General features: G+C 46.1%; 2 protein-coding genes across 5 annotated transcripts in view; one reads left to right on the plus strand and one right to left on the minus strand.

Annotated features, from left to right (window-relative positions):
* LOC144174832 (uncharacterized) overlaps nt 1–23,347 on the minus strand; it is a 365,599-nt gene that overhangs the window by 323,020 nt on the left and 19,232 nt on the right. The window lies entirely within an intron of this gene.
* Nucleotides 1–23,347, plus strand: part of LOC144174833 (uncharacterized) — an 82,852-nt gene that overhangs the window by 54,225 nt on the left and 5,280 nt on the right. For 2 of the 3 annotated variants that reach the window (XM_077703754.1, XM_077703755.1), the window contains 2 exons: nt 10,305–10,391; nt 21,778–21,897. In XM_077703754.1, the coding sequence (XP_077559880.1) occupies nt 10,305–10,391; nt 21,778–21,897 (207 nt within the window). Of the gene's footprint in view, nt 1–10,304; nt 10,392–14,860; nt 14,986–17,398; nt 17,526–21,777; nt 21,898–23,347 lie in introns of those variants that run through there. The other variant, XM_077703756.1, reaches the window with a different exon arrangement.

The raw sequence follows: 23,347 nt of genomic DNA on the forward strand, positions 1-23,347 counted from the left end.
GTATTCAAAAACAAAAATCCCCCTATTTAGTCCAGAGCGAAGGACGCACAGTTTGGGTTAAATAAAAGTTATTTTTAAAGAATCGTGGAGGATGAATTCATTCGCTAAAACCCATTCACAAGCCTAAAAACACTGAAAATACTTAAGTAACGCAAAAAATAAAGCCATCCCGGTGTGAAACATGCCAGACCTATCAAAATCCTTGCCTCTGAAGGCTAAAGATTAACTAAGACCACGCAGGCCTCGAGAACGCTGCCACAGCTAGTGTCACTACATAAGGTTTCACAGTACCTGCACTCTTTTCTCCTATTGTTCCGTCCCGCCGCAGTGATCATTGGTCAGTTCACCTGACGTGACATTTGTTTACACTGCGACGGTTCGTGGGCGCCGCCATTTTGTTGTTTTGCGTTTAAGTCGGTCAACCCTGGTAGACTTAGCTTGTCCTCCCTGCTCCGCGGCTGCGCGCGACTCACATCGTTCGAAATGTGAATCAAAGATAACGCGTGTAGCAGCATTTCAGCAGCAGAAGTGTGTCTAAAGATGCCGTTTTGCTGCATCTTCGGCAGTGCTGTTAACAGACGATCCGGTCAAAGTTAGCGGCGAGGCCGTAAAAGCGGCAGTCTCGCAACACTGATTAACGCCAAAATGGCCGCCGTTGCTGCCTTGCGTGCCTCAGTGGCGGTACTCTGACACCTTATCTAGTGCCACTAGCTAGCGTCACTAAATAAGCTACGCTTAAGAGTACCGCCACTTCGTGCACCCGGAAGCGTCTCGGGGCCATTTTGTTTCTGGCTTACAGTGTTGCCATCTCTCCAAACGAAACCGCCGCCGGTTATGACGGGCGCAGTGCGACCGGCCGCTCTAGCGTCCGCGCAGCAGAGAGAGAGAGAAGAGGCGCCGAAAAACAAAATGGCTGCGCCCATATGTAAACAAATATCACGTGGTGCCAACCGACCAATGAAAATCCTGGCGGCACATAACAATGAGAGAAAAGAGTGTCGATACTCTAAAAGCCTTTATTTAGTGACGCTACCACTAGCCACAGCATTGCATAAAAGAAGCGCTGTAGGAAGAAAGTCGTTCTTATGTGACCCTATAGAAGAACGCAGCCCTAACAAAATGCGCTGTTTTTTCTCCAATAGATCAGAGTGCGTAATATTGTCCAGGTACCACACACACATTTCTGCTCATGTTCCGCTTGACCTCTGACCCGTTCTATTGGTTGCGGCTAGCAGCGCGTCCTCGAAGACACCTTGAAGCAATATAAAACTCCTCGGGGAACCCAAGTCTGTAAAGCAGCGCAGGGGCGGTTGGAGGTCAGTGGGAGAGGCCTTCGTCCTGCAATTAACCTTAGTATGCTGTTGTTGATGATGGCGATGATGATGACTCAACTCTTTCCACGTGCTTGAAAGGCGAAAGCATGGCGATACTTATTAACAACTTCCTTACTGCCACGTCATGTTGGCGTCTCTTTCTTCCCTTTCGTTTCTTTGTCGGACTCCTTCATACGCACCGTCGGGACGTAGCAGCAAAGATAAAAATGTGAAAAATAAGAGAGCAATAGCAGTGATAATATTAATTATTTTAAAAAATAAATTACTGATAAAATAGCGAAGTCCTATATAATGCCGCGTCATCACGCCATTACATTAAAAAAAGAGAAAACTAAAGCACGACGAGGGCGCTCCAACTATATGCTACGCCATATATCACGGTTCTCTCATATGAAGCCTCCGACAATTTTTTTAAGCACTAGGTTTCTTCTGTTTCACGTAAAAAGACGTATTCATTTTACAAAAAGAAGACTTCCGCCTTCTCCATGTATACCCTGTCCCTGGATAGCTCCCTGCTCTTTCCAAAACTTAATCAAACATTGTTTCAGCGGATTAACCTAAGTGCATACCTTCGGCTGTTCAGCAGAAATCTTGAGAACGACCAGCATCATGTTTGGGAAAAAAAATTGGAGGGAGGGGGTCTCCAGGAATGCGCAATTTTTTTCTGCTTTCGAGTCATTTACTTCAGCTTATTAAAAGGGAAGTGCATGATTGATTGCCTACGTATATGAACAGGGTAACGACGGTAGCCCAACGGGTCCGATGATTTATACCTGCATTATTAGTAGGGTCACTTATTTTACATCCAAGGAACAAGACACATTGATTTTATTTCTTGTACAGGAGCTTTGTTCGTGGTGCCTGTAAATCCGAAAACTAACGGCGCTGTGTAGCTCAGTCATAGCTGGGACGTCACTACAAACTCCATCACCTATTACGAAAATGCATAAGACACAGGGTACGACAATCAAGGTGGCGCTCGCGACACAACAGACGCAGTCACGTCAAGCCTACCAACACTGATAAATCTACATAAAGCTGCGTGAAAATCTCAACAAAACTACCTTAAGCCCTCCGTTTTCTTGGCGTGGAGCTAACCCCTTGGGTTGCGATGCTGGAGACGAGTATTGAAATGGGATAGGTTTCACATTTTTTTGGTCGAATCAGAGATAGGACGCCACCTATCCTGGCATTTGATTGCTTCAAAATATATATATATATGTAAATGGCCCACTAAATGTTACAAAAACGCAGCGCGGTTTTAAGTGCACAGCACTTTAGGGTCACACCTTGTCGCCGTAGCTCGTTGGCTGTAACGATGTCTAGCCATCGCCGCAATCAGGCGACATAGTGGACCCAAACAGAGCGCCGCGGCGTAACAGCGTAACACAGAAGCTTCGAAAAACAAGTGGTTTATATAGTCATAACTGTTCGAAACTCCTAACCCGCTGGCACTTGTCACACATCTCCCCATTATTTAGCGCAAATAAAACTGCACGTACATTTGAGGCACAATCTGTGTAATTAACCAGCAGCCCCCGCATCCATTTAGTCAGGAACGCTCGTTGGGTTGTTTTTTACGATAGTAAGCGAAAAAAGTGGCCGCGGAAGACATGCGTTCAAAACTGCGCAGTAATGCTCCGGCACATGATGGATGAAAGCAAGCACAAAAAGAACAGAACTCCCGCTCGTACTGCTCCAGGCAGAGGGCACGCTAGGACTTCGAAGGCGGGAAATTTAAATTGCGCTGGACAAGCCTTCGTTCAATTCATCAACAGAGGAGTGATAACAGGGAGAGGAAGAGCGTGAACGACGAAAGCAATGAGCGGATAACGGCGCCACAGCCTCTCTGGCGAACCGCTGCTCTGCACTTGCGACAGCTTTCACGCTGAGTGGAAGTGCTCTGATTTTTCAAAGAGAGTTGTTTGACTTGGGAGTTCTTCCGTCTGCCCTGGGAGGTCTCAGTGCTGCAGTATGCTGATTCCACGTGCATCGTGCTATTGCGCTACGCATGAGCCGCCTCTTCTACCTTTTAACGTGCTTAACTACGGACAAAAACGAAGCACAACAGGAAATTCCGGTGACCTCAGCAATGTTTTGAGTTATCCATGATTCTAATGAAGTCGTCGAAGTAACAGTTGGTATATATATATATATATATATATATATATATATATATATATATATATATATATATATATATATATATATATATATATATATATATATATATATAAAGAAGTTTTCGACTACGGTGAAAAAAGAACGGGTTTAATAACGTTTCGGCCAAGGGACCGGCCTTGGTAATCTGACGAAGGCTGGTCCCTCGGCCGAAACATTATTAAATTCGTACTTTTTTCACCGTGGTCGAAAACGCCTGGTTGTATTTTTCAACCACCTCGTTTATATATATATATATATATATATATATATATATATATATATATATATATATATATATATATATATATATATATATATATATATATATATATATATATATATATGATATATTCTAAATTTGACTGCACGCTCTTGCTCCTAAAAAATCTGAAAGATGGCAGAACAGAAGAGCACTCCAACGTTACGTTTGGCGGGGTGGTTTGGTTGATATAAAAACAGAAGGTGAAATACGAAACTACCAAAGTCCTTTATAGGGAAATGAAAGGCTGATTGGCGAGATGGGGGGAAATGAGAATTGAAGCGAGGGAGGAATAAACATTGATGGGTCATGTAGGCAGCTTCCAATGGAGCAAATGTCGGTCCATTTCGAGGTACCGAACTGATTGTAGACCCCAGCTCTCACTAAGCGCGACATACCGTTGAAATGCAAAAAAAAAAAAGATTCTACAGCGAGAAACCTGACACCCGCATATCAAGGCGTGAACAGCTACATAACGGGATAATTTCGTGCGGCTTCGAATGCCAATGCGTGTCGCGACCGCGACAGTGTCACAAAGTAATCTCTGATAACATTCAGTGGGAAGCCTCGGCACTGATATATTAAACCACGTTCTTTTAATGCGCGGCACTGTTTTCTTTGTTTCTGTTGTAATGTCAATCGCATATCGCTCTCTCTAGTATTTTTTCTCATTGACTACATCATATCCGAGAACACGGCTGTCTCGTTTCTCAGCTCTATCTTCGTGGTAGTCCCTCGATGCTTCCACGAAACTATCGGCTAGTAATGTACTTAAGTGTATTCCGAAGCTCCAATGTGATGAACCCTAAGATCGAACTGCCATCTCTAATGTCCAAACGCTATTGGGAGGGCCAATATCTACGGCTAAGATGTAATCACCCACGCACATGATCCGCACCAAATAACATCATCCCAACTTCTCAGCTCGGTGTTATAGCGCCGGTAACACAAGAAGGCCCACTATTGGACGAGTCGTCGCATTTAGAAGAACTAATTAGGGGAACCTGACAGCGCGCACGTAAGAAGACAACCCTGCAGTGCGACGAACCAGCGGGTGGCGGCGACTACAACACCGAGATACCAGAAGGAAAATACAACCGCCTACTGCAGACATCGAGCCGCGATTTGTAGGCACGACGAAACGGCAAAGAATTACTGGGAAGTGGACGAGGAATTTTGTTCGGCGAGCACCTCGATTCGGGAACGGGTTAAAATCACATCTCTGCGACGTCGGAGCCCATCGTAGCGACGATGCGGAACGGAGATCCGAGCGACTTCTTCGACTGACTGGGCAAACACGGGTGATGCCGAGAGAGTGAGGGTTTTCTCGCGACTCTGAGTTTGCGCTCCTAATTTCCGCTGGGCCCCCGCGACGATATACACCGGGCGCTCCGTGCTTTACTTGCACGCACAATTAACGAGCAACGCAACACCGCATGAAAAAACAAAATAATAACGGTCGGTCCGGAAAAGTATGTACAAAATATTATTTCATTACCGACGTTCTTGTATGGAAGGGAGTTCCACTGGATTAGTGCTTGCGAAATAATAAGAGACCGCGCCAATTTATTGTAAACAAGCCCTGTCAAGTATAGCTTACTTCAGTTACTGCTGGGCCCAGAATAAAAGCGTGTTAGTCACAAGATATCAGACGCCCACTAAGTAACAGGGCGTAGTGAGTTTAGTTCAAATTATATCAATACAGTTATTGTTAAGAGTAGTGACGCTGTTTCGTAGGATTTATTTTTTATGAATGCGCAGCCCTATTAGCTCAGAAATCGTACACCTCAAATAATTAGGGGCCCACCAGTTAGCCATAATGAATTCCGGCGCCATTAATTTGCTGTACTTTCGGTGTTTGCCTGCCGAGAATCCAGTATAGGCTTTCTTGAGGGTGTTGGTATACAGGGCACATAGAACTATAGTATCGTCACTTCTTTTTCTGCCGTATTGTAAAGCCAGCCGTGACGACCTAGTGACAAGAGTTTTGACAGCACCACAGAAGCCCTTTCATGGCCACCTAGCCAGTCGCACGAGCTCAGTTAATTTAAAGGATTAGCTCCTCCGTAGACCGTAGGCACTCAGCCGATTGACGTCGTAAATGCCGAGTTCGGAGTATGGATTTTGTGGCACTGTTTTAGTTTCGGTGCTTATTGAAGGAGGAGAAGAAGGAAAAACTTTATTTCGTCAACAATCATTGAGTTGTTAGATTAGTGTTCGGCTTATTCTCGGCTGCGTAAGGTGGCCAGAAGACCTTGCTTCATGGCGACTTCCAAAGCCCAGTCCACGGCCTGAATTTGGATCTCAGAATTATTGGAAACCACCTCCCACATTCACGAAGCGGAGGATATCAGTTACTGTAATCGAATTTTTTTGTATGTGCTCCTAATTTATTAAGGAAAATTTAGTGTAATTCAGGCGAGGTTTTGCAGGGTTTTTATTTTATTTTATTCCAAAGAAAATTTTGAAGGAGTCACGGCGAAAATTATGATCATGGTAGCTGGAGGTGGTTGTTTTCGTTTAATGATGATAATGTTGTGATTGATTGATTGATTGATTGATTGATTGATTGATTGATTGATTGATTGATTGATTGATTGATTGATTGATTGATTGATTGATTGATTGATTGATTGATTGATTGATTGATTGATTGATTGATTGATTGATTGATTGATTGATTGATTGATTGATTGATTGATTGATTGATTGATTGATTGATTGATTGATTGATTGATTGATTGATTGAACTCACGTTCTGTGGCTCCTACCTAGTTGGTGCGTGAAGCCGAGGACGAAGTAGAAGCAGACGTGCTGCCCTCACCATTGTTTGATATTCTCCTATACACACGAACGTCCCAGTTCCCATCATGCTCCTCGCGCCAGCCTTTCTTTTACCAGCTCAATTTAGCACAACTTCGTTCGGCCTCGTACAATCAGTGCACGGCGTGTACAGCCGTAATTCAGCCAAATCCAAAGGTGACCTTCGGGAGGCGCCAGTAGGCCGAACACGCCAACTTGAGCTTTCCGTGGCGTGCCTCCGATATTCCGAAGTGAGAGAGAATACAACGAGACAAGACTCGGTGGCAGCGAGGGCTGAAGTTGCCAGTGTCCGGTACACGCTAGCGGACAGCCTTCTGCGCACGATGAAGGGAAGTAACAGCTGTCGCTTCTGTCATTATTATTGTCCGCCTCATTCTTGCGCTCGTGTGGTTCTGCGTCAGAGGCCTCGCGGGGTAGCCACAGAGGAAAAAGACATATCTGCTGCGTATAAAAATAACATTCGGCTTCTACAATCAGAAGACGGTGGTATAGTTAATGGTACTGCCGTATAGCTGCTGGTAGGTGGGTCATCAGTAAGTCAGTGACCCACCAGCAACCCACCAGTCCCTGCCCAATTTTCTTCTACTGGTTCTGAGAACAGGACGATTCTTACAAAACCCGGAACTCGGCCATATACGCTCCGATCCTTTAAATCAGGAACACAGCCTTGAAAAGTACTTTTGCAGCGGAAACAGCAGCGCATAATTAGGCTCTATACTCCCATTTAAGCACCTCCCGACGGCATCCTCCAGCATCTCCAGGGGCACTCTAGTCCTGAACCCTGGTTCAGGACTATCTGTAGATACAAGGACACCCCACCACGCTCACACCACATATCTCTGACACCGTACCCACCCTAAACCCATCTAGTACTTCACAGCAGACCCTTCCCGTCAGCCCACAACACGTAATCCGAGAAAGATTCAGCGCAGACGCAAACCAGGGCTGACTCGTCCCCACCGATGCCAATTTCTCGACCCTCAAGTGCAGCTCTCGGTCTCCGCCCACAAGAACTTCAGCACTTCACCGGCGTGACCCCCACAACAGCACGCGACACAAAATTAGGCAATCACCGCGGCCATTATCCGCTACTTGGAAGACAACATTACAGTGCGCACGGACAATCAGGACGCGCTTGATGATTTTGCCGACAACACACCACTACCCACGCACATCAGTCACGGATAACTGAACGGCTGTAAGCTCCACCGTCGTAGACAGTGTCCTTCTGGAATAGGTCTCAAGCTGCAGGGCATTGAGGGGAACGAAAGTATTGGCACCCACGCTCGCGACTCTTCCAAGAGCGAATTTCTCGCAACCCGAAAGACGGGCGCACTAACCACCGCAAATGCAGACGACATGAAGTCTAACAACTGCGCCACTTCCATCACCCTCCCTACAGCTGGCACACCGTCAACCTGTATATATCTGCCAAGCGCAAACTTATCCCTTTCCAAGTGCGACCTCATTCACCACCGCACATTCACCCGCCCAGGCATCCCGAGTCGTGATTATGTATGTGGGGTTTACCCCAGCATTCCCCACACATACTCGTCCTTCCCTCGTACCACTCAACCAACCCACGTGCGGTGCTACGACCTCAACTTGCGGTAACTTTTGTTGTCAACTCAGCCGTCTTCATCAGCACCCGGCAATGCCGCACCCGCATGTTTTTTAGCCGGACTCCAAGCGGTCGCCCAATATCCGACTAATCATGATTCGGACATTAATTGTTTATTAAAGTTCCTTCGCCCTCCCTCCTTCCATCACGCGCGACCATCGCCATGGGAGCGTGTCGTAATAAATCTCGCAGGATAAATCTCGCAGGATAAATCAAGCAGGATAAATCTCGCCGTCGGGAACGCACACGTTCGGTGCCACAGACCAGGCCACGGCGTGTTTGTACAACCCGTTGTGGTTTTTTGGGGTTTTTTTGTTTTGTTTTGTTTTTTTAAATTTTAGATTTCATTTTTTTTTTTTTTTTTACTTTTTACGTGTGTTTCGGCAGACAGCGCCATCATTCTCCGAGTTTGATTGTGCCGAACAGTCTCGCTCCTGTGTGTCTTCCGAGAAACCGAAACGCGCGATCTCACCTCTCATTTTCTTCACTTCTTTTATTTCTCGATTTACCGTCTCGCGTGTTTGGGAGACTCGCCCTGGGCTAACATCGGCCAATGCGACGTGCAACGAGGCAGGCCTTCACCCACCTCCCCTGCACTTACAACCATCGTCGTGCGAGAAAGGCGCATCTGTCCTGGGCAATTCGCCTTGCTTGCCGTTCTGACGACACTCGCAAAGCGCAGAGCCTACGGGTAAAGATGCGAGAACAAAGCTGAAGACGAAAAGGAAAGCGTGCACTGGAAAGGCAGTGTGCCTAAAACCAATGGCGCAGTGAGACTCGATACAATAGCAGCGCCGTCACTCAGAGAACCCCCGGGCTCCGGCTGCAGCCATTAGCGTTTGACGAGGCCACTCAACAAAGCCGGTACCGGCGCCAATGAGCGCTAACGTCAACGCAGCTTGTCTTGGGAGTATCAAAAGAGACATGGAGTCCCCGCTTGCATATGACTGCTTCTGTCGACTGTAGAACGCACCTCCTCGACCTTACGGGTCTTACTTTGTTTTTGTTTTGTTTTACTATTCTTTTCCTAACATGTTTCCAATAACATGTTTCAGGACTGAACGATAGAAAGGAGAATATAAAAGTGAGAGAGCGTTGTCTTAGTCTCATCATTTTATCCGCCGAAACTATCTTCGAAGAATGCAAGTTTTGAGTAACAATGCACACCCTGCCACTTACCGCCCTACTTTTGCCTTTTAAGTCTCCTCGTTTCGACATGCGCAGTGCTGCAAAAGTTACATGGCTGTCGCTTTTTAAAATGGCATAAAATGCTTTCAGAGGCTACCCCTTACAGCTATTCAGTTTTTTTTATCTTAAAAATAACAACTGCGCGCAAACTAATGGGAACAGGAATACATGAGGACAGCACAAGTGCATACTCGCAACTGGATTACTGTTACACACATCAAAAGCTTTAAAATAGGTTTTTAAATATTATCGAAACCCGGCTACGCTTTGTGGATAGTTGATTGGAGCTTACGTCTGCCTTTTACCATTTCAACTCTTCCTCTTTTATACCGCCAGTGATGACGCTAGTGACGACAGCGATGATGGTCATGATGATGATGTCATTACTGAATTATTCTACTTTGGATCAGGGTAGTGGCATATTCCACTTCACTTGCCTAAACCATTTAGGTGTGGATGCTTATTTTTCTATACAGTTCGTATTTAGACTTCTGAGCATACAGGGTACACCCCATTTGAACCAAAATTTGAAAAAGCAAGAGCTCTAGTGAAATCATACCTACTGCATATTATCTCTCTCGTCGTGTGTACTTGCTACATATCCTTTTTTAGTGAAAAACGAGTGAAATATTTTATATTGGGGGAAAATCTTTAATTGTTACTTTAATCGCTAATGTGTGAAGTACAAAGTCGTAGAACACCTGGAAAAAAATCCCGAATCGGGCGTTCCCGTCGCCATGCGATTTGCGCCGTTGTTTATTTCTGAAAAAAATAGAAGTCCTCGAAATACGCGAAATACGAAATTGATACGCGCTCGCGTTGCATTAAAGGTAATGCGTGCCGCATTACAAGTTATTTTTTACGCAGTTAACATATCTGTGCATTCTTTTCATTCTTTTTTTTTTTTTTTTTGCAGCATCCGGCAGATCGTGAATCGTCGCAAGGGACTGGAGATCATTCGGGAAATTGTCGACGACCTTCATCGGCAGCTCACCACTCTGCAGTGAGTTTTACTGCATAGCATCGTTCTTGTGACGTGGGGATTAACATCAGTCAGGCGTGCAGTTAATACTGTACAATGTGGAAAATTATGTCAGTTCGGCGCAAGAAAGTTAAAATGCCCCGAAATGCTTAAGTCATGTTATAAAATGTGCAATGCCCTTTTGATGTGCGAGAGCAGCAATCGATAAAATATCTGAAATAACTCTTTGTAAAAGTTGTTTTGTTTTGCCAAATTTTCTCTTCTTCACTGAAAAGTAACACGTAACAAATTGTTTTGTAACTTAAAGGGTCCAAGCACAAGTAAACTACGTTTCCAGCCCTGTAGTGATCGACAATATAATACCCATTTTTATGTTAAGTACTCAACTATTTCAGTACATCTCATGCATTTTTTTTTCTTTTAAGCCTCTGGGGTAACGCTTCTTCTTTTTCATAAACCTTTCTGCATTGATTGTAACAGAAACATGCATTTTTGGGAATTCAGATGGAAACAAAAAGTGTGTACTGTGCAGCGGACACGTGCTCATCATTTGAAATGTGCGTGTTCTCGCTACAGTCCTGCGACGTTTACTCTTTAAACAAGCCTCAATACTAAACCATCTTGACCAAAAAAAAAGGGAGTTAGTTGCAAGAAAACGCGAGAAAATGTCAGACATCCGTCTACTGTTTGCGCTGCGAAGATAAGTCGTTTCACAACGTGCTGAATGAAAGGGTAGAACTTACTGAGGGCCTCCCAACATGTTCTATAAAAACAAAACAAAAACGCTAAATGCATCTCAAGAAATCAAAGCAAAGTAGACACAGACATTACAAAACTTTCTGTGATTGCCTCTCTTGTCCGCTGGGAGACTAAAAATGTTCGCGGGTAGTACTCCCGTTCGCCGACACTTTTCCGACAACGCACTCCAGCATTGTTACTGTTGTATATAAATAACGCCTTGGCCCGTGTTTCTACCGGTCTTCGGTCCGAATAGAGACGCGTATGCCTTGTCACGATCCCAGCGTAATCCCGCGATCGTCTCCGCGCACACGTCTCGTCCGGAGTCCGGAAACTAACAAGGCAATCGTGATGCTCTTCCTTTTTCTTGATATCCACGTGTCCGCGTTTTGAGCATCTTTGCCTTTCGTGGCCTCGAACAAGAGCAAGATTTCTAATACAGCCTTTCAATTGCATTCCATTCGAACAGTGCTGCTCTTGAGAGTAGCTCTCTTTCAGAATTTTAAATGCGCCAAATCAAACTATAGAGCCGCACGATACGTGTCTTCCGAGTAGCAGATACGGAAAGTGCACACTGCCGAAGAACTCGACGCAGAGAAGACGTGATGCCCATCTTGCACGGGGCCTTATTCAGGCAACAACACAAGCGTGGTACGTTCACTAACTCTACGTCAAAGAAGGGCGTAAAGAGCTCGGATAAAAGAGAGAGGGAGGCAGGAAAGCGGTAGATGAACAGAGTAAAAAGTAGGAATGAGCTCCCGCTTTTTAAGTTTATCTCTCGACGACGTCTGACATTATACATATGCAGTAGAGGCAAGTATTAAAAGCCTATTATAAGGTGCCTCAAATTACCAGCACATCAGATACCCCACAAATTTTCTAACCACGTCACTCCCTAGATGGTTTCTCGACCTGATTGCACCGTTGAAAAAGGCTGTTTACATTTGGTTCCGTTTATTGTTGAGCCTTTGACTCAGATAGCAATCGGGCATCTGGTGCCTTGCGGAATTAGAGGCGGCAAACTGCGCAGTCTTGTAAGGAGTAAACAGCTTCAAATATGCCAGATAGCGATCTGTTCATTGTCGATGTTGTCACATGTAAACTATTTTGATTTCATTCCGGAAGAAACGAGAGCATGTCGCCCTTAAGAAGGTGATAATTCGGAATTTTATTCCGCCCAGTCCAGCCTGCATGGCTAGCACGACTGGTGGTTGAGGACATACATGCACGAAAGAACAAAAGCTCTTGTTGGCGTTGTACGCATGTTTGGAAGCAGAGTTACGTGACAGCCAATCAGTAGCTGTAACGAGTAACAGTTACAAGGACCGCAGAAACAGCTTACGGTGCGGGTTTCGATGGCACGTATAACCAAACCGGGAATTCGTATTGTGCGTCGTAAAGAACGCTTGAACCTTCGGCGCTCAAGCTTTTCTCACGTCAGCACACTCTGGAATTTTTAGAGCGCAGCAGTTTAACAGAAACAGGCACTGTTCACAAGTTATTATTCCGTGGATTGATTTAATCCGGGGCACACCTTTTCGTGCAACTTAAGAAGATTATTGCAATAACAAAATTCTTGCGAAAATTATGGCAGTAATTAGGTTGTTCACCACGTAAATACTTAAACTCAAGAACTCCATCTGCCAGCAGCAACAAAAAAATTCCCCCGCATTTCCCCGAGGGGGAGAATGTGAAAGTGCGAATGCACGGTTGTCGGCCCGCTTGCGGCGCTTGCGCTCGGCCCCCGCAGCCCACCCCCTCGCCGCCTTCTCTTCCATCTCTTCCATCGGGTTTGTAGTATCACGTGTACACCACGCAGTTATCAAGCCGCTATAACGCCGCTGAGTCGCCAACGCACGCCGCTGACGACGTAGTTTGAATGCGTTAAAGATATAAGGCGCGTCTAACACTGATATCACCGTCGCGTCTGTGGCTTGGTCGGTAGCGCGTCGCGCTGCGGCCCGCAAAGTCCTCGGATCGAAACCTGGCGCCGGATGCTGTTTTTTCTTTAAACAGCACTGCGGACGCCAACGCCGCCGACGCCGCCGCCGCCGGCGGTGGATGGTTTGGGGTCGCTTATAAAGAGCATTCGCTCTTAAAACCCTATTATTCAAGGTCAGTTAATCGGCGTTGATGTGTGAACACACAATACAGCCAGTTAGTTTACATGACACCAACCGGCCAGCGCAACCCCAGTTATGCAGCCACGAAATTAGGCCAAGCGCCCTTTCTTCACAGTCTGCAATATATGCTCAATTTCCGTCCTGCGTAGTGTCAGTAAAAAAATCAGAACCCTTTGTCAAGAGAGAGAGAGAGAGAGAAATAAACGTTTTTTTGGCTAAAAAAAGAGAGACGGTTCAAACGCCAAGCTTTCTCCCATGCAATCCGAGTCACAGCCAAAGTCCAAAATCCAAACTGCCCAAATCCAAAGACAAAGTTCGACCTTGCTTAGAGAATTTATTTCATCATCATCATCATCATCGCTAACTATGTGCACTGCCAAACTACAATTTTGCGTATTACGAGAGGTCCGTTAGGTGTACAAAGAAATCCCATTGTAATGCTACGTTGTGTATGATTGATGTGCCTTTCGTGAAACCCATAGTGTAAAGTTGACTTTCCTGCAGTGTGTTTTACTCCTACGTCGACGTCATCATTGAGGCAACGAAAGCTTTGCTTTAAAAAAATCAGGCGAGCAATTCATGGAGTCGGGATTGATTGATTGATTGATTGATTGATTGATTGATTGATTGATTGATTGATTGATTGATTGATTGATTGATTGGTTGATTGATTGGTTGATTGTGGGGTTTAACGTGCCGACGCAGCGCAGGCGATGAGGCGCGCCGTAGTGGAGGGCTCCGGATTAATTTTGGTCACCTAGGGATCTTTAACGTGCGCCGAAATCTCGAACACACGGGCGTTCTTGCTTTCCCCCTCCATCAGAAAAGCGGCCGCCGCGGCCGGGAATCGAACCCGCGACCTCGTGCTCAGCAGCGCAACGCCTTAGCCACTAAGCCACCGCGGCGGGCATATGGAGTCGGGCAGACACTGGTCGCGATCCACGGTGCATGGTTGTTAAACGCTGTTTCCTTCGACGCTGCCACTGCGGCCTCCTTTAATATACGCCCGCGGGGAGCACCGCCTTTCCGGCATTCCCGTGAAGGTTTGTGCTCTGAAAGCCGCGGGGCAGTCGGGAATGTCTCGCGTCGGCAAGTTGTGCGGCAGCCGCGGCACCGCAAAACTGCGTGGGTTACAGCGTGCGCTGGTTGCTGAGCTCATCGGGGCGCCGAAGTAGCGCTGCTGAAACAGCAAGCCCAAGCGGTCAGCTTCCACGGTGGTTGCGAAACGTTTACCCGGAAAAAGTGAGAGGAATTTGGAGTAACCGTTAAGGGAGGTGGGCGGCCATCCTGGTCCAGTAGGCCGCGCTTTCACAGCGCTAAAATTTATGCGGCTGGAGTAGGAGAGGAAGAGGGGTGGTCGTGGCAGCGATGGGTAGGAGGAGGCGAAAATAAGGATTCAGAAACCCAGCAAGAGAACATAAGCGTCGTGGAGTTTAATTCCTTGCTTCGCTCTCCATCCCTCCTTTTCGCACCGCGTGCATTGTTAAAGATGCCGATGGAAAGGAAGTGTTCCTTGGACAACTCTAAAGTATCGGTCGCCGTGGTTACAAACTATAACGAAAGAAGGGCAGAGAGGTGAGTAAACCATAAAGGCTATCGTATTTAAGCGAGGTCTTCCCGATCACGCAGCAAACGAAGCGAGTGCGGCCCCGTCCTCCTACCGGGACAGGACTGCGCAGTAGGAAACACTGCCGGAAGCGGCCGCGACCACGACTTCATCACCGGCGACATCCTGCCGGGACGCAGGCGACGACGTACGTCCACCGCGGTGATCGTGCTCCGTGATGAGGGGCGGGACACTCTAGAGGAATAACTTGAAGAAGCCATGGTTTCTTTGTACCCGTTAATGTACTACCGTGGGTGCCTAGACCCTCACGCAAGGAGTATACGCAAGTACGCGCAAGGTTCGGCCTTCCTTGGGTCGCTGCGGTAGTTATACCCGTGCCACACGTACACCAAAAATGACATTAATTGCTGAATGCCATTAATTCGCTGCTACACGCGAAAATCTTTAAGGAGTTTCGCACAACTCATTCACTGTCACGAATGCCTTAAATTTGCCTAGTCTCGAACGCGATGTGCACCGAATGAAACCAAGGAAACTCTCAGCACCAGTGGACGCAGAAACGTAACTAAACTTCGGAATGAGAAGATTTTTTGTGCACTCTTGGGGTTGAAGTTCTGAAGAAGACGAAGTTCACTAAAACAGCGGCAAAAGGCAAAACAACCTGTTACTCGTCGTTTTGAATTTTTCGGATTTGGCTACCGCTGGCAGGTGATGGCAGCTACTGAAGCCACTTTTAGAAACGGCTCACACCATTTTTCAGAAAACACTATTTTTCTAGTTTTTTCTTTCACAAGACACTTTTTAACCTTTCTAAGACGTTTTTCTGTACGTTAAAAACTTCGAAAATATGAGTGAATTTCTCTTTTTGGTTATTATCACCATTCTCAAGACATTTAATGCCTTTGCGTTTTTGCGTGCAGCACGGCCTGCCTAAATAATGTCATTAGGTATCTTAAGGCCTTAAACACTTAATGTCATTTTTTATGTACGTATGGCACGGGTATTACACAGAGGTCCATCCGAACGTGGCAGAGCACGACAATCTAATAAAAAATAAACACCTAAGTGAAGCAGCACCTAATCGAAAATGTACGGTCGGACCGAAACGTTAGTTCTTTCTTCCGTCGATAAAAACAAAAAAAAAACGAATTATAGCGGCCTAAAATAAAGTTTCCTAAAAATCGCTTAAAATTCTGTTTCCTGCGCCAGCAATCCGCTTGCGTAGGCAGATTCTTTTTTCCGTCGAGCGCAGCATAACCTTTGCTGAAGAAGTAAAACGATTCAGTAAGACATTTATTCACAACCGCCTTTGCCACATTAATTTTTGCTTAAGTAATCTATCTTCGTTACAAATCCGTCTGTCAAAGCTTTTCCTCTACCCGCAATAGTTTCCAATGCACGTCACGTTCTGTTAGTAAAATTAAGGATATTTTGAGTTTAGTAATAATAATAATAATCCTTTGCAAAGGAAACTTAAACGCCAGTTGCAAACAAACGTCCATTTACACTTCCGCAACGCGATCCGAGCCGTAGGCGTGAATTAAGTTATAAACCGCGCAGTCAAAGCTCTAGACTTATTCTCAGACGCACGCAATCGTAATAGCAAAAAACAGGCGGGTCCCCATTTACCGCTCACCTAACGCAACTCTTCGTGTTCCCTGTTCGTGAAACGTCTCCTGTTACGTCTGGCTGCTTCGTGTGACGTCTTCCAACAGAATTCGCTCGGTTCGGGAGAAACAATCAGCGCCCCCAGGAGGTCGGAGACCTCGCAGCAATTTTCATACCGCTCGCACAGTCTGTGTAACCGATTCGGTAAAAATCAATCAACGAGCCGACACCCAGCCCCGTCTGGAAACATGGTTCTCTTGGTTTCCGCCGCTTCCCTTCCCGATCAAAACAGTCATCTCAAAATGTGCGGCGTCCTTATTAGCCTCCATTCCCATCGAGGTTAATTTGGCGGCTGTGGTTGCGTAAACTGAGGCGGCGCGCCTATACGTGTAGCATCGTTAGTTTGGGGCCCCTCTGATGAACTGCAACCGTCGAGATAACCAGAGTATCCTGTAAGCGCAATGAACTCGCGGCTCGCTTCCAGATAGCCCCGTAGGGACAACAAGCGTGGCTCTATTACATGATTCGGGCGAATGCGGCTCTGGTGTCGGTACACCCCGATGCCGGCAAGCGGCGTGCTCCATCTTCTTGGGAGAAGAACGAATGGGTGGGTAACTCACGCCCCGTAAATGTCGGAGGTGGGAAGCAAATAAGGAAGCTCGAGAGAAGATGTAACGCCCAGACAGGATCGTAAGAGGACTAGCAGATGTAAAGCGGGAAAAAGAACTGCATGTGCAGTGAAAGAGATGTCTACACTCATCAAGCATAAACAGACCGAACGTGAGTTAGTCAGATGAAAGAAAAAGTGAAGCGAGAAAAACAGACCCGCTGTTTTCCAGATCACCTCGCATTTCTGTGTGTGGCTTTTCGAACGACTTGTCCGTTTGCTGTGGTCGTCCCCCCTCGGCTGTCTCCGTCGCCTCCTGTGGGTCGTCCTAACTCGCGACGTGGCGCCACTCTCATGCGTTTTCATCGGGTTGTTTGTTTTGCAGGCTCCACCAACCAGGCTTAAGATTTCCAGGTTCATCCAGCACCAACATTGCGCCCGATTTGTGGTTTGGTGTCCGCATTTGTCTCACGTGGCCACCAGAGAATAAACCCTGTGTTCAAGCATCTCGACTTTTGGCTTTGTCCTAAAGTTATTTTTATGCCATCAGAATGGTCCGCGAAGTGAGAGCGCGTATACGAATACAGCCGTGGCCCGTCCATCACCGTGAACATAAGCGAACGTTAATAAAAACTAGGCATGTAAGCCGGTCGTGAAAATCAATCAGAAATTCATCACGGAAATCAAGAAGCTCAGAGGGACGTTTATGTCTTGTAGCTTTTTTTGCTTGTTTGTTCTTTCACGCCGAATACAAAACGTCATGAGGAAATGCGATAAGCTCTTCTTTACTTATACGCTTGCTCTTCAAAACAATACCGCATACGGTGTGCCCCAATGTTTTGCATGATTCCGAAACAAAAAAAGCAGTATTTTACAGTGGGTAAAATATTAGACACGGTTAAACATCCAAGTCCTATCACGGCACTTCTTTTCACCTTCAAAATACAAGAGAGTTTATTATGATTTAAAGTGATAACTTTCCTTTTTAACACGAAAGTGTTTTATTCCGGGATACACGAAGATTTCCCTGACGTCATATCCGTCACGGAAATTACGCCAGTACAACGAAGCAAGTGGCCTGTAAAGGATGCACCGCTGCACTCAGGGCTTCTTGCGGGGAAGCAACCTTCAGTACTAAAGAGTACGTTATACTTCGGGTTGTTCATTTTCGGGTTTTATATTTTAACGCGAAAGTGTTTTATGCCGGGATACACCAAGATTTCCCTGACGTGATAACCGTCACGGAAATGACGCCAGTACACATTGCCCAAGCGACCCGCTAGCACAACGTCACTCGCCAAGCACACCCACAAGACAGCTGCCGACCCGCAAATCATGCTCAGCTGCAGATTTCGCTGCACATTTCACTCTCGTGTTTTACCGTGTTTTCGTGTTGATTCCTATGACAGAGGAATCAACCACAGTTTTTTTTCTTCTTTAAAGGAGCCATGAAATATAAGTTTGGTCCATTACAAAGACAGCTTTGTTCCGATAACAATGATGTCAATTTTATCACAAACTTCCAACCAATAATGGAGATACTAAAGAAAACATGTGAAGCAGTGGCGACTCCTTAGCCACTTTCCGGCAACTTTTCTATGACGTCACAGAATCTTGCTTGTGTGATTGGTGATCCCCGACCTGAGTCATGGCTAAGGCAAATGATTGGACAATTGTAGTGGGGCCTCTAGTTCCATTTGATCACATCACTTCGATGCTAACACACAGTTAACACACTGAAAATTGTTTTCGGTGCTGACCCACATGACGTCACTCGTGCCTATAACACTTCACTGCAGGGGGAAATTGAAAACTTCTTAATATTCCATGCGTCTTTTTCGGTTAAAAATGTCTGTCGTGGCTGGAATGGGGCTGAGTGGGGTTCTGAAGCCTAGTGCTTTCAAATTAAATAAAGTTGTATTTCGTTTTCGTAGGCCCTTTGGGCACCATGTGTCTTTTGCTAAGATGTTTATCACGCGACGTCAATAGCATGACAATAAAGGCGCATGTATTGTACGTTATCCACAACTTGTCGGAACCAAAGCAACTTCCTTTCTATCGGGGAATGGGGGGAGGGGGTTGATTAATTTCCAAGGAAGAAGAAAAGCAAAATTATAGGTAATTTCGAACTCCGAAAAATCCGGCTCACCCCCCAAAAAATGATTACAATAATACAGGTGTGCGGATATTCGAAACTTTTGAATTTCCGCATTAAAAAAAGCAGCTTTTTTTTCTTCTGCCCTACCCACTCAAACTGGGAAAAATAAAATCTTGAAATCTTGAAATAACACGATATTAATTTTTCGGCTTTGAGACGAAAGCTTCAAATTCAAAACTTCGAGTATTGCGATGTATTTCGAAGTTAGTAAACAAAAAAGGGCAATTATTTTAAATGAACTCGGATACGTGAAAATATGTCTTGTTGACAATAAGAAATGCCCTGTAAAAACATATTGATGACGTGTTCTTTTAAACTATTTTTAACTAGTTGTACACCTGATACATCGTCTTTAGAGAGCCTGCGATAGACCGCAGCAAAGGTGCACCTGCTTTCTTTTAAACTATTTTTAACTAGTTGTACACCTGATACATCGTCTTTAGAGAGCCTGCGATAGACCGCAGCAAAGGTGCACCTGCTTCTGCTTCTACGGCTAGCGGCGACGGGCTTTTCCGCAGTGCTCTGGTGCGGTGCAGCTAAAGGGCCGGAGGAAGGTGCTCATAGAGCCCCACATTCCTCCTTGGCATTAGGCCAACAACTCTATCCTCGTGCTTCTGCTTTGGCATCCCCGTAAAGACATTTTCCATCTCGTTCCACATTCTGATCAAGATCGATATCTTAATCGCAGCTTGTCTGCATATACAGTGCGTACCCTCATTAAGCGTTTCACTAATAGTGAAACACTGATGGTTAAGGCCTTAATAGTGGTGAACTTTGCGCCACATAAGGTATAATATCACCAATAAAGCTAAAAGCAGCCACATAGCTTCCGTATGCTTGTTTTACACCCCGAAAAAATCTTCGAGACACTTCTAAACATTTTACTCTTCTACAGGCTAGTTACTTAAGCATTATTGAGAAATTTTAAATTTCAGTTTTCGTGTTGCGAAGCGCTAAATATTTTCGTCAGTTGAAAATTATTCGCCTCGGTTCGCAGCTGTTCGAACAAAATCACTGAGCACCCTCAATTTACCTGTCCTGGACAGCCTGCGGTCGATCCGATGACCGCCATCGGACCGGAAGCTCCATAGGAATACATGGTCAAAACGAGCTCCGGATAACGTCCCAGGCAGTGTGCGGCCAGTCCGGAGCTGATAATTGAAGAGGCCCAACACTTGCTTCAAAACCAAAAATCACTTCGCATACACCCCAAATGATACATATTTACTGTTCTATCCGCGATGCCGAGGCCAGTAGGTATAAAACAACGTACAAACATTGAATCTTCTCAGCGGCAAACCTTCACGCGGTCACAGGCTCAGGGAACATCAAGGCGCCATCGATGGTCTTGTTTGTCGTATGTTACGTAACTGGATACCAAGTATTATGTACCAGGACGCCGCAGGCCCTGTACTACCGAAGGCACCACCTCCATGACGTCAAAGCAAATTAAAGCGTGCCACAAGAGGCGTCTGTGGACCTTCGAATAGCGAAATGAAGCAAATTGTAAATCTGAGCAGCCCGAGCTCGTGCGTTGCGGTCCCGTTACGTTTCTGTCCTATTCCACGTCACGCCACGAGCCAGAGCCCTGAAACGTGCAGTCTACAGCAGGTATGTTCAGCATTCCGCGTGCAGCTAATAACTGCAAGCTTACTGTGCTGTTCGTTGTCGCTGGGATCGTTGTTTCGCTGTCTGCTACGCTGGGCTGCACTGGTGGTGGTTCGTTGTGTGTGTCTTGCCATTTACTTTCAGAAGCTGAAGATCAGAGTACTGAGCTATGGCGGCGCGTAAAACGAAGACTGCTAAAATACATCTGTGCTCGTATAGTATATTAGCACCAAGGAACATAATGTAAGGATAGACGAAAGGAAGCGTTAGCCGATGCAAGTCGTGGTACAAATGCTTAAATTGAGAGCATATAACCTCCCTAAAGCAAGACCAAGAAGTTTTTTTGCAGTTCCAATATTTTGGGGGAAAATTAATGCACACGCGTTAATTCCTATTTTGTTCGGAAAGATAGAGAGAGAAATATTTATTTATTGAAGAAGTTAACTCCAAACAAAAGAGGAACTAGATACTCCAAACATTGCAGTAATAAAAAGTACTGTGATAGCCTAAATAACCTCAAGGTAACACAAAAAACATTGGAAATGAGAATGGTTGAAAGATCCTAAATTACTACAGAACTGCGCTACAATTTTAATGGCTTACTAAGTAAAGCAGCCACGAGTTTTCTGGCTATATTCGCGTTTACAGATGATTTTCATATTTTCGCAGTCTCTTTTAAGTGCTAAAAATGTGGTTGGATCGCCAGGTGCAGCATTCTGCGCATCCCGTTGCTAATTTTAGAAAGAAATGCGTTCTCCCAGATTTACCGAAATTACTACACATAACTCCGCACTAAACGTAGTCATTCCAAAAGCCTAAACTGATAAGACCTGGTTACCGTGCCAACTAAGCTAAGAAATATGTACTACTAACAGCACCGGCATCTTCGCTGCGTTACTAACGTTATACTCGAGTGCCCTCTCGATGGGCGCGGCTTAGCGAGGCCAGCGAAGCGGGATCGTCGGCGACGCGACTGACCTTTCTCTGTTTGTACGCAGCAAGCGGTCGTGCCACATCGACGCCGGCTTGAACCGCGGCTGCGACTACAAGGACATCATGGACGCCGTGGAGGAGAACAAGTTCTGGAAGTCCAGGGACTCTCCCGGAAGGAGGAGGCGGTAAGCTGTGCGCCTATTTGCTCTGCTGGAATCACTAGCGAATCTGGATGGATCCGCCGTATACCGGGAGAAGGGAAGCGCGAAGTTTTTAACAACGTATCAGGAGCTCAACCCAGCCATAACGCTTACTGCTCACCACGTTGTCTGTGCAGATATACGTTACGCTGCAGACCGAGCAAAATTATCCCATTATTTGGCTATTCAGATGTTGAAGATAAATACGATGGACGAGAGACAAAAATAGAACACCCCGACTTCAGGTTCGTCTTGGATACGACGAGGAAGGCCGTCTGCATTTTATGAGGCGATGAGCAGCTGTTGAAGCAGGCGATGAGGAATTGAACCAGCAAAACCTAGACAATCGCCGGGAAGGCGCACGAGAATTAAAAAGTGGGAAATGGTTTGTGAGTACTTATTGAAGCGACCGCAGCCAACTACACCAAGCACTCTCTTTGCATCCCCAGAGAGCTGGGCAACGCCATGAGGTTACAAACCTTATAGGATTGACATAAACCTTCCCGAAGAAGGTTAACGTCGAGGCCAGGTCAGATGATTGCCTTCCTCAGCAAGGAAGGGAGAAGGTTGTGAGCGCCACGCCAACCGACGCATTGGAGGTTAAGTGGGGATTAATACGGACGGTGGAGGTTGGAGCATTGGCTTAGGCGGGATCCAAACATGTGCGCTCTTTCATCTTCTCCTCCCGAGACCTCCCTATAAGCGAGGCAGCCTCGCTACACCCTGCTTAGTATGCAATTTACACTTTCCGCTCTATCCGCACGACTAACGGCGTTCTATGAATCAAAACAGACAACTGTTCGCTTCGAAACATCGCAAAACCAAAGCAGCTTGACAGCCGCGCCTAAATTTCGCATTGGGGATTATCTTAGCCGTCACGATAATTGTTTTTGCTTTAAGCGAAGCTTATTACTCCAGGTACAAACACAGAAAACAGCTCGTAGCGTCAATTTGACCTCCAAACTCAGTCGAGGTCAGGTCGGCGCCTCGTGCGTTTGCTGCGTGAAAGTGCCTAGTCGCTGGTTCGTTCCAAGGGAAGAGGTGCGGAGAAGAGTAATAGGGAGAAACCGTAAAAGCGCGTGCCATCAGAAGGTGATACAAGAAGGCGCTGACTGCATCCACATTCACTGCGCGTTCGTGCCTACCGTGGAGACTGCGCCAAGCAGCATCTGTCTTTTAAATGCAGAGCATTTCAGTAACTCACGATGTCACCCGCGTTGACGTCCGTAGTCGTAGTCCGCACCCCTCCCCCTACACTATATAAAAAAAATACTATCCGGCGCCTGGTTTCGATCCCTCGACCGTGCGGGCGGAACGCAATGTACATGGTGCTCTACCCACTGCGCCACAAAGCCGACACAGAATGGGAGGCTACGAACGCGCCTTATATCCTTGACTCATTCAAACTACGTCAAGAAGCTGCTGATACAACGCA

This window comes from Haemaphysalis longicornis, unplaced genomic scaffold, assembly GCF_048455015.1.
Source record: "Haemaphysalis longicornis isolate Haplotype H1 unplaced genomic scaffold, Haemaphysalis longicornis Haplotype H1 scaffold_3, whole genome shotgun sequence".
In the NCBI taxonomy this organism is placed as follows: domain Eukaryota; kingdom Metazoa; phylum Arthropoda; class Arachnida; order Ixodida; family Ixodidae; genus Haemaphysalis; species Haemaphysalis longicornis.